The sequence below is a fragment of the Temnothorax longispinosus genome, chromosome 2 (genome assembly GCF_030848805.1).
Source record: "Temnothorax longispinosus isolate EJ_2023e chromosome 2, Tlon_JGU_v1, whole genome shotgun sequence".
NCBI lineage: Eukaryota > Metazoa > Arthropoda > Insecta > Hymenoptera > Formicidae > Temnothorax > Temnothorax longispinosus.
Genome location: NC_092359.1, coordinates 12,975,627 through 12,989,692, shown reverse-complemented (window position 1 = coordinate 12,989,692; position 14,066 = coordinate 12,975,627). Strand labels below are relative to the sequence as shown.

Sequence of the window (14,066 nt, the reverse complement as noted above, 5' to 3'; positions counted from 1 at the left end):
GCGTTAAAAAACTGCAAAAGTTTTGTAATGGCTGATTTTTTCACATAACGTTATATTGCGGGTGTACATGAGTCAGCACCCACTCTCAAGGTCAGGTACTGGGACACCTGGCGCCGGCGCGCTTTGAAATAAGTCAAATTATTAAGTGCGATAAAAGTGTTTTGTAATGGCTCAAATTTTGTGAGAAACTAATAAATAATATAAAAAACCGTTAGAAAGTGGTCAGACCGCACAGTTATGGGACGCAGCGAGTCAGCACCTCGCATAAGTGGTCGCAATAATTAGGTCAGTAAAATTGTGTCGAAATAGCTGAAAATTTAGAAACTATTAAATTATTGCGTATAATGAAGGAAGAAAACGGTCAGACTTCAGTTTAATGGGACTGACGCAGTCAGCAATCGTTTGAAGTGCGAAGATCAAGCCCGCGCGGCTGCTCCAAGCGTGTAGTGATTTGCTTATAATTAAATTCCATTTGTATTTAATAAAATGATTGAAAGATCTTCAACTAAATCATGATTGAAATTGTTATTTTTTACGTTATTTAATTAATTAATTAAAAATTTTATTATAATATAAATAAACTTAAGATCAAATTATAAATTACAAAACTACAAATGAAGAAACAAAAAATTAAAAAAAAAATTTTATAAAAAGTATAATTAAAGTATGACATAATACACTTTTTTCAAATAAACAATTAATAATCAATGTCGCTGTTATTTTCTTCATCTGATTGCTCATCACTCTCGAAATCAGCTTCTTCAGTAGTGTCGTCTACCTGCTCAGACTCAGTATCTGTAAATAAATAATTATGCCTCATCTATAGTATTTTATACATAATAATTTATTGTTAAAAGCAAAATATATGTAAATTATAATTTTTTTAATTTTTTATATTTAAAGAATTAATAAAAACGTAACTTGTAATTATGTAAAATAAACATAGAAAATTGAAAAAATATTATTCATTTACAGATACTGAGTCTGAGCACGTAGACGACACTGAAGAAGCTGATTTCGAGAGTGATGAGCAATCAGATGAAGAAAATAACAGCGACATTGATTATTAATTGTTTATTTGAAAAAAGTGTATTATGTCATACTTTAATTATACTTTTTATAAAAAATTTTTTTTAATTTTTTGTTTCTTTATTTGTAGTTTTGTAATTTACAATTTGATCTTAAGTTTATTTATATTATAATAAAATTTTTAATTAATTAATTAAATAACGTAAAAAATAACAATTTTAATCATGATTTAGTTGAAAATCTTTCAATCATTTTATTAAATACAAATGGAATTTAATTATAAGCAAATCACTACGCGCTTGGAGCAGCCGCGCGCGCTTGATCTTCGCACTTCAAACGACTGCTGACTGCGTCAGTTCCATTAAACTGAAGTCTGACCGTTTTCTTCCTTCATTATACGCAATAATTTAATAGTTTCTAAATTTTCAGCTATTTCGAAACAGTTTTACTGACCTAATTATTGCGACCACTTATGCGAGGTGCTGACTCGCTGCGTCCCATAACTGTGCGGTCTGACCACTGTCTAACGGTTTTTTATATTATTTATTAGTTTCTCACAAAATTTGAGCCATTACAAAACACTTTTATCGCACTTAATAATTTGACCTATTTCAAAGCGCGCCGGCGTCAGGTGTCCCAGTACCTGACCTTGCGAGTGGGTACTGACTCATGTACACCCGCAATATAACGTTATGTGAAAAAATCAGCCATTACAAAACTCTTGCAGTTTTTTAACGCCAGCTCTCCGCCTATAAAGCTAGCCGACAGAAATTACTAAATTTGATAATTTTTAATTTTTTTTAAGTGTATTGTGCAGGAGCCATTACCTTGGTGGGATCGAACTCGGGACCTCTGGATCGTGAGCCAACTGCCTTACGTGGTAGACTACTTCTTAATTTGATGTAAGTGTTATATATAGTCTACATCCCTTACAGAAAAGTATTACTGACTAAATACTTAAAATCTCAATGATTTAATACTGTCAATATTTATTTGGGAAATACTGGGAAAATACTGGTAGTGATAAATATTATAGGTAGTGATTAATACTACACAGAACTACTGGTGCTTTATTGAATTACTCACCGATATTTCGATTTCTGATATTTACTCGGCATAAAAAAAATTATTTTTTTTGAAATTTAATTACTATTTTATAACTAAATTTGTTTCTTAAGATGCAATCTATAATTATAAATATTTTCTGGTATTTGAAAAACACACTTACTTTGGTGGGATTCGAACTCGAGACCTCTGGGTCGTGAGCCAACTGCCTTACGTGGTAGACTACTTCTTAATTTGATGTAAGTGTTATATATAGTCTACATGTGTCATACCAGCGCAAATATATAATTTTTCAAAAATTATCTTAAGAAACAAATTCAGTTTAAAAAAAGTAATAAAATTTTGAATTGGATATAAGAATGATATCCGCAGTACTATTTCAAAACTTGTACACTTTTATCACGACGAATTAGTACAGACCTTCATATAAAATGTATTTGTGCCTTACTTTTATCTCTCTTCCTTAATATTATCAGGAATTACCCATTATAATGTTTCTATACAAATTGTAGTACTGGTCAGTGATTAAATTTCACATGGAATATTCAGTTCAGTACTTGAGTATTAACATTAAAATACTGGCCAGTGATTTATTACACATGGAATCCTCGGTCCAGTATTTCAGTACTAACATTGAAATACTCATCAGTAATTCAACACAAGTATTTATTACATAAGTATTTATCACCTAGTATTAAATACTTTCTCATCAGAAATTTATTACTAAGTATTCAATACTCGTCCTGTATTAAATACTATACTTTCATAAATTACTGACCAGTAATAAAATACTGTGCAATACTTGAATCACAGTGATTCAAGTACTAATAAATACTTAATTTTAGTATTATTAATACACAAAATAAGTATTTATTACTAACCAGTTAGTAATACTTTTTTGTAAGGGATGTGTCATAACCAGCGCAAATATATAATTTTTCAAAAATTATTTTAAGAAACAAATTCAGTTTAAAAAGAGTAATAAAATTTTGAATTGGATATTAAAATTATATCCTCAGTACTATTTCAAAACTTGTACACTTTTATCACGACGAATTAGTACAAACCTTCATATAAAATGTATTTGTGCCTTACTTTTATCTCTTTTCCTTAGTATTATCAGGAATTACCCTTTATAATGTTTCTATACAAATTGTAGTACTGGTCAGTGATTAATTTCACATGGAATATTCAGTTCAGTACTTGAGTATTAATATTAAAATACTGGCCAGTGATTACACATGGAATTCTTGGTTCAGTACTTCAGTACAACATTGAAATACTAATCAGTAATTCAACACAAGTATTTTTCACCTAGTATTAAATGCTTTCTCATCAGAAATTTAATACTAAGTATTCAATACTCGTCCTGTATTAAATACTACTTTCATAAATTACTGACCAGTAATAAAATACTATGCAATACTTGGATCACAGTGATTCAAGTACTAATAAATACTTAATTTTAGTATTATTAATACACAAAATAAGTATTTATTACTAACCAGCTAGTAATACTTTTTTGTAAGGGTTTTGTTTGTAAATCGTTTGTGATTGATTATGGGACAGTTCTTTACGTTTGTATGTATGTGTACAATACGTCGACGCGCTCTTTGATGACCAAAATAAAATTATTAATTACAAAAAAAACTAATTGTCACAAACGGTAAGAACTGACCCACAATCAATCACAAACGATTTACAAACAAAATACACTTAAAAAAAATTAAAAATAATGAAAAGTAATTTCTGTCGGCTAGCTTTATAGAGGTCATGCGTAGCCAATAATCTCCCGCTAGTTACAGAAAGGTGAGAGTGATTGGTGACCGCATCGACTTCCTCTATGCGAAACGCGTCGACGCGCTCTTTGTGCGCAGGAGTCTCTTAAGTACATTTCGCGCATGCGCAGCACAGTTACCTGCGCAGTACATTAACCTTATTAACTGAACTTTTTTTGCAAATAACTCAGAAATTTATTAATTCACAAACGTTACACCGGTAGATTCGTAAATCACAAACAATTTCCTATTAATTACAGTTATCAGTGACCAAAAATCAGTTTGTTACTAAAAAGTGTCGGCTGACATCATGGCCAAAATAAAATTGTTAATAATATAATTGTTACAAACTAATTGTTCACAAACATTAAAAACTGACTCACAATCAATCACAAACGATTTACGAACAAAATACACTTATGGCTTCTGCACACAGGACGCGGAAACGCTTGCCGCGCGACAAGAAGCGACGCGGTAGCCAATAAACTTTTGGTTCTTACGGAAAAGCAACACGTTGATAGGCTACCGCGTCGCTTCTTGCCGCGCGGCAAGCGTTTCCGCGTCCTGTGTGCAAAAGCCATTAAAAAAATTAAAAATTATCAAATTTAGTAATTTGTGTCGGCTAGCTTTATAGAGATCAGAGGCAGAGAGAAACCTGAGAGAGGCCATCCCGGCATTTTTCGTCAATTTTTCTGTGTCACATTTTCCGACGCGCCGCCTGAGAAAGTGCGTATCAACTACGTCGTTTCGCTCGGTAACCGCACATGGTTTGCGTCCGTGCTAATGGTTCGTGTCCGAACTAGCCAGTTAGAGAGGATATGCTGCGGCCGCGGCGCACAGTGGAGCCGTTTGCGCGAATCGCGGAAAAAATTATGTTACTTGTAAAATATGCAATGAATGATCATAGAACCTTTCAATGTTGACTTATAAAAATTGCAAAAGTGTATATTTTTAAAAATTAATGATAGGAACAAGTATTTGATTGAAATTAAATAAAAATTCAATTTACATTTAATTTACGTATAAGAGCAAAGTAATTCTTGTGTCGATCATCGCTTAAGTTTAAATTTTTTTGATGTGGTTTACTTCTTAAACTAGTTATTAACGGATCGGATGACACGAGCATCATATGCATAACATCTTCATTTGTAAACAGACGGCTACATTTTCTACTATGATTAAGTCGATATCGTTTATAGTCCTTAATTATTTCTTGCCTCTTGAACTTCTTCCGATAATGTCCCAAACAGGTAACGCTGCATTTTCCGAGGCATTTTCTATAATTTCCTTACCGTGAAGAAGAATTTTATGAACGGTAATTGGCATAAAGTACCAAGAATATTCTTCAATAAATATTTTTCAATAACTAGTTAGTGCCAATTGTTATAAAAGACTTTTGCAGCAACAATGCACTCGAAACAACAATTATCCGTTGCGTTCCTTTCTCCTTTCAAGACATGAAAAGCTTTTCCATCTCCTATCAAGAATTAGTCACAGATGATGCCCTTATACGTCTTACTTCATTTTACGATAAAAATATTATTATTTGGAATAATGATCGACCTTCTTCAACGAGATATTGCAGAGCAATACAATTTGAATACACAAAAGAAACTGCTAAAAAAAATAAAAAGTGAAAAGCAACGTATGTATAGATGACGAAATTGCTCAATTACGAGAAACAGAAATAGAAAAGTTCGGAACCACATTCAAAATAAATCATCAAATGATATTTACGATGATAGACGGTAAGGTAGCTCAAGCTGTAACCCACACGCCTTCATCATCTTCGTGGTTCATTTGCGGTTCCAAACCATCTCAAATGAACAACTTAACAGAAATTAATAAAAGGTCTAACAAAGAAAAAAAGCACTCAAATTAGGAATGTCACCCTTGCACGCACGAATCAAATTCATGGAATGTATATTACATATTGCCTACAATTTGTCTTTCAAGAATAAGTGGTCAACAACGCCAGAAACACGCGTTAAAAAAGAAGAAACAAAAAAAAGAATACAAGACGCTTTTTATAATAAACTTGGACTGAGGGTAGACATCGTTAAACAAGGTTCCGGATCATCTAATGACGGAAATACTTCTCGACGATTTTTTGCTGATCCAAAAATCACAGCAGAAATAACTGGAGTTGACGAGAAATTGATCAGAAGATTTTCCACAATATTACAAACGATTAATTGTGGTGAAGAAATAAATTCAGAAAAATTCGGTTCTTATGCGTACAAGGCAGCGGAAATATTTATTGAAAAATATTCTTGGTACTTTATGCCAATTACCGTTCATAAAATTCTTCTTCACGGTAAGGAAATTATAGAAAATGCCTCGGAAAATGCAGCGTTACCTGTTTGGGACATTATCGGAAGAAACTCAAGAGGCAAGAAATAATTAAGGACTATAAACGATATCGACTTAATCATAGTAGAAAATGTAGCCGTCTGTTTACAAATGAAGATGTTATGCATATGATGCTCGTGTCATCCGATCCGTTAATAACTAGTTTAAGAAGTAAATCACATAAAAAAAATTTAGACTTAAGCGATGATCGACGCAAGAATTACTTTGCTCTTATACGTAAATTAAATGTAAATTGAATTTTTATTTAATTTCAATCAAATACTTGTTCCTATCATTAATTTTTAATAAATATACACTTTTGCAATTTTTATAAGTCAACATTGAAAGGTTCTATGATCATTCATTGCATATTTTACAAGTAACATAATTTTTTCCGCGATTCGCGCAAACGGCTCCACTGTGCGCCGCGGCCGCAGCATATCCCCTCTAACTGGCTAGTTCGGACACGAACCATTAGCACGGACGCAAACCATGTGCGGTTACCGAGCGAAACGACGTAGTTGATACGCACTTTCTCAGGCGGCGCGTCGGAAAATGTGACACAGAAAAATTGACGAAAAATGCCGGGATGGCCTCTCTCAGGTTTCTCTCTGTCAGAGGTCAGGGGGTCAATCATGAATCTTTTCCCCTAGGGTGGAAACGTGAAAAATGAAAAATCTCTCTTTCTATTGATGTTAAATAGAAAAAGATAGTCATATAAAACTTTTCACTTTTCACGTTCTACTTTAATACATGATTGACCCCCAGGGTAGCGATCATGTAACTTTTTTCCTAGAGCAGAAACGTGAAAAATGAAAGTTTCATGTAACTATCTCTTTCTTTCTATTGGTGTTGAATAGAAAGAGATAAACCTTTCACTTTTCACATTTCCGTCCTAGGGGAAAAGATACATGATCGATAGGTCAATACGGTGGTTGTTTGTTCCGAATTAGGCCCAGTTCAACAGTGGCCAGTTAGCTTAACTAGTAGTTAACTCTCACTCTCCGTCTCTATCTAACCTTTGAGTTAAAAAGAGACAGAGAGTGAGAGTTAACTACTAGTTAAGCTAACTGGCCACTGTTGAACTGGGCCTTAGGGTGCATCCCCATGGAGAAAGAAATAGCGGAACGGAATTAAAACGGAATTCTTTTGATTGGCTAATATCCCATCTTGAGAGTCCCCACCTAGAGATTAGCCTATCAGAGTCATTCAGAGTAATTCCGTTTTAATGAGGTTTCTCAGTGAAAGCTAGCATAGAGTGCAGCACCATATCAAAATTGGTAGTATTCCGCGCAAGTTTCAAACACCAATTGTTAACATATGGGAAAAATCAGTATTGTAATAAAAATATTATGACTGTATGTCAATCGATAATGTTAGTTCGCATTCATTAACTGAAATAACTCTGTTACAATTTGGTTCGCCGGGTAAAGAGTATATATTAGACATAATAACCGATATTGACGATCTATTTTACCGATCTTGTAAAATCCTTCTTTTTCCCCGTTACTTTTGCTCCCCGAGAACGGAGCTCTTTTTTTAATTTTTCTACAGACACTTTGCGTATTTTTTGCCACTCTATTATTATCACAATTCTTTTTTATTCTTTCGCTGCTTTGAAATTTGCGCCGTTAGCTGTCAGGCACAGTGGCTCCCCTGTGCGGGAGCAAAAGTTTGTGAGGAACCTCCCGAACCTCATTCCGTTCCGCTATTTCTCTCTCCATGAGGATGCAGCCTTTTGAGAGTCTCTAGTAATATATAGAAGTCTGTAGGGAAAATGGAATTATTCCAATCGGAATCCATTCCAAACAGTTCATAAAATAGGTGCCCGAAATGCCCTGACTACTTCGATCGATGTGGACGCAGGCGGACACGGTTTCTTAACACGATGAATCGTTTAAGTTTAACGTTGACAATTTTTATGCTCCTTTTACACGGAGAAAACCGGCGCGATTTATCCTCAGTTTAAATGCGCGACGTACCGAGATGACTAATTTACGTGGACTTCGACTTTCGTTATGGTTTTGGTTTGACGTTTTGCTGCGTGTCTTTCTGGCAGTGCTATTCGTGTAAGTTGACGCCTCATAGTGGACGGTAGTTAAACAATCAATATGTTACAATTAGCGACATGTCATTAAATTTAATGTTCAAATGTCAGTCTATAGTAATTAGTATTAATTAGTAGTATTAATTAACATTAATTAATAGTAATCATAATGGTATTCAGAATTTTATTCATATTATATTTTTATTTTAAAAGCACAAGTTTTGAAACTCTTTTATTGATAATTATATTAATATAATTTGTAAAGTATTTTATAGGTAAGTGTATAAAACACTATAGTAGCCACAAGACATGGATTAAATAAATGAATAAATATAATATAATAGAATAGTAGAAGTTTTATCCATATTATATCTTTACATAAATTTTATGACTCTTTTATTGATATCTATGTTAACCCTTATTTGCCACACTGGGATCAAATCAACCCCACGACTATATTCTCTTAATTTTAAGTACCGAAATCTATGAAAAGCGGGTCTATAGCGACATCTGTCAATAGTTCGAGCAATGAATTTTTTTGTAAAAATAGCCATTTTTTAATTTTTCTTTTGCTATTTTAATTTTTGTATCATACATAACTTTAATTTTTGGCTATATAACCTACATAACTTTTAAAAGTAAGCTTTTAAGAAGTTCTAAAAAAATTGGCAAGTTAAAATATTGAATAGCTTATTTGTTATAACAATTTTTGTCGCTGGGGTAGATTCCACCACAATGTGGCAAGTACGTGACGTCTACAGAAGTGTGGCAAGTAAGGGTTAATATAATTTTTAACAAGTAGCTGTGATTTTTTGAGAAATAACATATATTACACTATAAATATAAATTATTTTTGATATTGATTATTACTATGTCTGAAAAACAATTGTTCTTTTTTATTATAAATGCCAATTAAACATAAATGCTGCAAATGTGCTTTCGACTTTCAGGGAGCTGGAAAAAGCAGAACCATTTACAAGAAAAATTCATGAAGATGAACTATGGTTATACAGAAATCCAAGAACAGAATCTTTTGTTCCAACTACAGTATTATGGGTAGGTGTATACCTAGAGAGGTTTTAATAAATAGGATTAACAATAAAATATAAGTAGAATATTATCTCGTAAATAATATATATTAAACAAAATGTTTTTTTTTCCAGCCTCTTGTGTTTATGATGCCTATTGTCGTTATTTGCTTCTTTTTCATGATGCATAAAGATAAAGTCGATCTTCAACAGTCAGTATTGTCTGTAACGTTAGCCCTAGGATTTAACGGTCTTGTTACAGACATTTTGAAACTTATAGTAGGTAGGTTATTATCGAAAGGTTTGAGTGCAACAGATTTGCGTCAAATAACTCAATAAGATTTGCAGTTTTAATAACATTATCCATATAATGATTGATGTTATTTATCGTTTCATCATATTCTTCACACTTTTAGGTCGTCCAAGGCCAGATTTCTTCTGGCGGTGTTTTCCAGATGGACAAATGAATCCAGGATTTAAATGCACTGGAGATCCGGTAGTTATTAGGGATGGAAAGAAGTCATTTCCAAGCGGACATTCCTCGTGTACGTCAATATTGGCAGTGATAGTAGTAAATTGAGATATTTCTTATATATGAATAAGTACAGTGACACAAAAGTTCCAAGAATTTTTTTGAAAACATTAAGCAGCTACAAATTGGTTCACAAAAAACATCTACACTTTAAACAGAACATAAAACTTTATTAGAACATTAATAACAAAATTAAACAAAGAAAATTACAATAAACGCTCAAAATTTCCTTTGGTTTTTAATACATTTTCGAAGCCGGAAAATTGTTCACGATGGTCGCGCACTGCTAGATGATAATTTTATCCCAGGTATGCCACAGGGCCACTTTAAGAGATTCCATTGATTTAAAGCGAACTCTATAGATCTGCTCCAAGCTGGACCACACGGAAAAGTCCATCAGGTTCAATTCGGCGAATTTGGCGACCAAACATCTTTGCCTCCCAAAAAAACCAGGAAATAGCTCTTTGCACGTCGCGATTGTTCGCGCTGAATATTGTTCAGAGAACGGTCTCTTAGTAGCTGGCAGCATTGATTTCCACATTTCTTTCGATGAAAATTAATGGTGTCTTACACCCGTCGCGCAGATGTCTGTCCAGCCACCAGCTACCAAGATATCGTTCTTCGAGGCGTTTTGGAGTCATGGACGTCGGAGCATTTCGAAGAAGGGTTTACGCTCTAGCAAGATTGAGCACCAGCTCATTCGGCACGAATGCAACATGCAAAGAGTTGTTTTTGGGGCAAGAACGTTTGGTCATCAAACTTGCTGGATTTGAACCCAAAGGATTTTTCTGTGTGGTCCAGCTTGGAGCGGATCTCTGGAATTCGCTTTAAATCGACGGAGTCTCTTAAGGATGTATTGCACCTATTTTCAAAGCGCTACCAAGTGGATAAAAATTTGTAAGAATGTTCTTTTAGTCTTCCTGATGTGCTACAAAAAAAGTAGAAACGAATCCACTAAACGGTTGCTGAGATATAACGATTTTAATTTTCACTGATTTTACACGTATTTTTATGGGAAGAGACGATTTTGACGGATAAAACAGCTAAAAAAATGTTGAAGGAGCGCTACCAATATTTTGAATTTTTTTGTACATCTAGTATACGAATAGATGAAACTATCTGTCAAGTTTCAATTGTCTTCACTACACCGTTTTAAAGAAATAAATTAATTATTAATGATAATTAATTATTAATTAATAATTAATGATAATTAATTATTAATTAATAATTAATAATTAATTTTATTAATAATTTGACGTTATAAAGTTGAAATCAGGGCATTTTTACTGCCAAAAGTTTAGGCTCATAAATTACAAAAATCGCAAATAATACTGGAAAAAACATTTGTAAAGTAAAAAATACCTTTTTAGGAGTAAAAATAAGACTCCTACTATCATTTGAGTATCTTACATCTAGATTTACTATGCGTTAGGCGTAGATATTCAAGTATTTCAAATTTCATGCACTTTTGTCTAAGATTGTACCAGTGATACATCCTTAAAGTGGCCCTGCCTGTGTACCTGGGATGATCACCAGGGATTTACCATGATGAATAATTTTCTGAAGTGGATTCAAAAAAGTATTAAAGCCAAAGGAAACAATTTTGAGCATTTATTGTAATTTTCTTTGTTTAATTTTGTTATTAATAATGTTCTAATAAAGTTTTATATTCTGTTTAAAGTGTAGATGTTTCATTTGTATATCGATTTTTAGCTGGTTAATATTTCAAAAAAAAATTTAGAATAGCCAACTTAGATTAGAATTAACAAACGTTGGAAATAGTAGCTCTTAGTAAAGAACACAGAGATAAGATAACATATATTTCTAGTTGCATAAAAATATATAGAAGATTATATTCAGATTACAATAATTTCCATTGCAGTTGCGTTCGCCAGTTTCGGTTTCATTGCCTTATATTTAGCCGGAAAGTTGCACACATTCAGCTTGGCGGGAAAAGGACAATCGTGGAGACTGTGCACGTTTCTTTTACCGCTCTGCGTCGCTCTAACTATCGCGTTAAGCAGAACGTGCGACTATCACCATCACTGGCAAGGTGATCTGCATTTGAAACTTCATTGTTAAAGTAATATGATTCCATTACAATTTTGTATTACAATTTAACACGGAATTTGTTTCAGACGTGGTAATAGGATCAGTAATAGGCTACTGCTTAACACACGTCTGCTACAGACATTATTACCCTCCGTTAGATTCGCCGTATTGCGACAAACCATACGTCGCGCTTACGTTACAAGTTCAATCGGACAACGTCAAGTCTAACAAAAACGAGCAAATTAAGTGGATATAAAAAAGTCAAAATTATTACTGCATATACGCCATATATGGTATTTTAAACGGTACTTAATACTTTCGTTAAAATCTTTGAGATCTATATATTTTGTGTACCAATATATACATCTAAATAAATGTATGTCTATACAGAAACAAATTCAAATGTATTGGTAGAATTTATTCTATGATTAATATATGTATTATAGATCTGTTCGTTTCAGCTGCATTATTTATGTTGTATCTCCTACCCAAACAGCACAAAATTTATGAATATTTATGATAAATATTTATAAATATTTTGAAAATTTATTTTCCAAAAATAAGTAATAAATATTTTATAAAGATTTTTCATAAAGGTTTTAGAATAATACAAAAATTATTACTAACAATATATAAAATATATTTTAGGAATGTATGAAAAATATTTCTTGTATATAAACTGAAATGTTTTTTGATATCTTTTGGCAATATAATATAAATATTTATTATAAACATTTTGATCAATATTCGGTTGCTACAGTTGTTGGTCGACCGACGATGAAATTATCGGGTGGATTTGACAGTTCTAATCACAAAGCTACGTATAGCCTTGTCTTTATGCTGTGCGGCATTTCTACTAAATGGAAGCAGGTTGGTGGCTATTTTGATATCAAATTCATTCACGAGAAATGTTTGACAAAATTATAGCAATTATCCAAAAGGCATATGATATCGGATTACAAGTAAAAGCAATAATTTCCGACATGGGACCGCAGGATAGGAGTTGGTGTAAGATTATGAATATTACAGCTGATAAATTTAGCAAGATTATTAATTCTATTCCACATCCGTGCAATAAAAAAGACAAATTGTTTATTATGCCAGATTCCGTTCACGCCGCGTTTTCAAAAATGTTGCGTGCTCATTAACATCAGGTCACAAATTTTATTTAGACGAAATGTTAGTTCAAAAGTATAACTTACCAGACAACGAAATTTCTATTATACCTATTCGCGAAGTATTTAATTTAGATCAACAAGATCCGTTGAAACTGTGTCCATATCTTAAGGAAAATGCAATAAATCCATCCCATTTCGATAAAATGAATGCGGCCGTGTAAGTTTGTTGAATAACAATATTGCTGCAGCTATATTGTATCACATAGCCAAGGGCAACATTTCTGATAAACATAGAACCACCCAGATAGCCAAACCTGAGCAGCAGATTCCAAGCAGAGTCTGCATTAAATTTTTGGTATCAGAAAGGCAACAAATTGCGCGCGGAAACTGCTCTATCAGCTAGATGATGTTGTCAAACTGTAGCCAGAAATGCGACAGAGCCTGCTGACAGGCAATATGAGCAGATTGGCAGCAGAAACCGCGCAGAGCCTGCACACATACTTGGCAGCAGATTGACAACAAAGATCGAGCAGAGCCTGCGCGTATGACTTGAGAACAGAGTGGCAGCAAAAACCGAACAGATCCTTTCCGTGATAGTTTGCAACGACGCTACTAAGCGGCGCATAATGGTAAGACTAACTCGTAAGTAAATTTCAGTTGAGGGCTAATATAAGCAGGCCTCCTGCGAAGCAAAATCATAACATCCACGAGACATATCTTTGTCAGCAATACAACGCAAGGCTCAACCAAAATTGCTGCAATGATATAGATATGCAAAATAATATTTTCTAAAATAAGATGTAAAGTATATTGTGTGTAATGTATATTTTTTAAATATTAAAAAAATCTTTCAAACGAAACATTTATTGCTTTGGGTTAAACAATAAACATATATTTTATTTTTCGAAGCAATATTTCTGATAGAAAAATTTTATAAATATTATTGTATATATTTATTTGCAATCTTTTAAAAATATTTTCGAAAATATTTTTCTGACATAATCTGGCGGACATAGAAACATTTAAAAAATATTTTTGTAAATTATTTTAATCTTTCTAAAAAAT

At 33.0% G+C, this 14,066-nt stretch overlaps 1 protein-coding gene and 1 pseudogene across 1 annotated transcript; both read left to right on the top strand.

Moving 5' to 3' along the window:
* Window positions 1-8,004: 8,004 nt before the first annotated feature.
* LOC139808257 (phospholipid phosphatase 5) lies at window positions 8,005-12,336 on the top strand. The gene is made up of 6 exons (XM_071770038.1): window positions 8,005-8,293; window positions 9,222-9,327; window positions 9,435-9,582; window positions 9,716-9,844; window positions 11,714-11,884; window positions 11,970-12,336. Exons 1-6 carry the CDS (start codon window positions 8,211-8,213, stop codon window positions 12,137-12,139), a joined length of 807 nt encoding a protein of 268 aa, XP_071626139.1. The 5' UTR covers window positions 8,005-8,210; the 3' UTR covers window positions 12,140-12,336.
* A 3-nt stretch (window positions 12,337-12,339) lies between these two features.
* LOC139808255 (uncharacterized) lies at window positions 12,340-13,774 on the top strand (annotated as a pseudogene).
* Window positions 13,775-14,066: the final 292 nt, after the last annotated feature.

Coding starts and splice junctions, on each gene's coding strand:
- LOC139808257 (XM_071770038.1), top strand. CDS start 8,211: ATGACTAATTTACGTGGACTTCGACTTTCGTTATGGTTTTGGTTTGAC. Junction 9,328..9,434: donor TTCCAACTACAGTATTATGG/GTAGGTGTATAC, acceptor TTTTTTTTCCAG/CCTCTTGTGTTTATGATGCC. Junction 9,845..11,713: donor TCCAAGCGGACATTCCTCGT/GTACGTCAATAT, acceptor TTTCCATTGCAG/TTGCGTTCGCCAGTTTCGGT.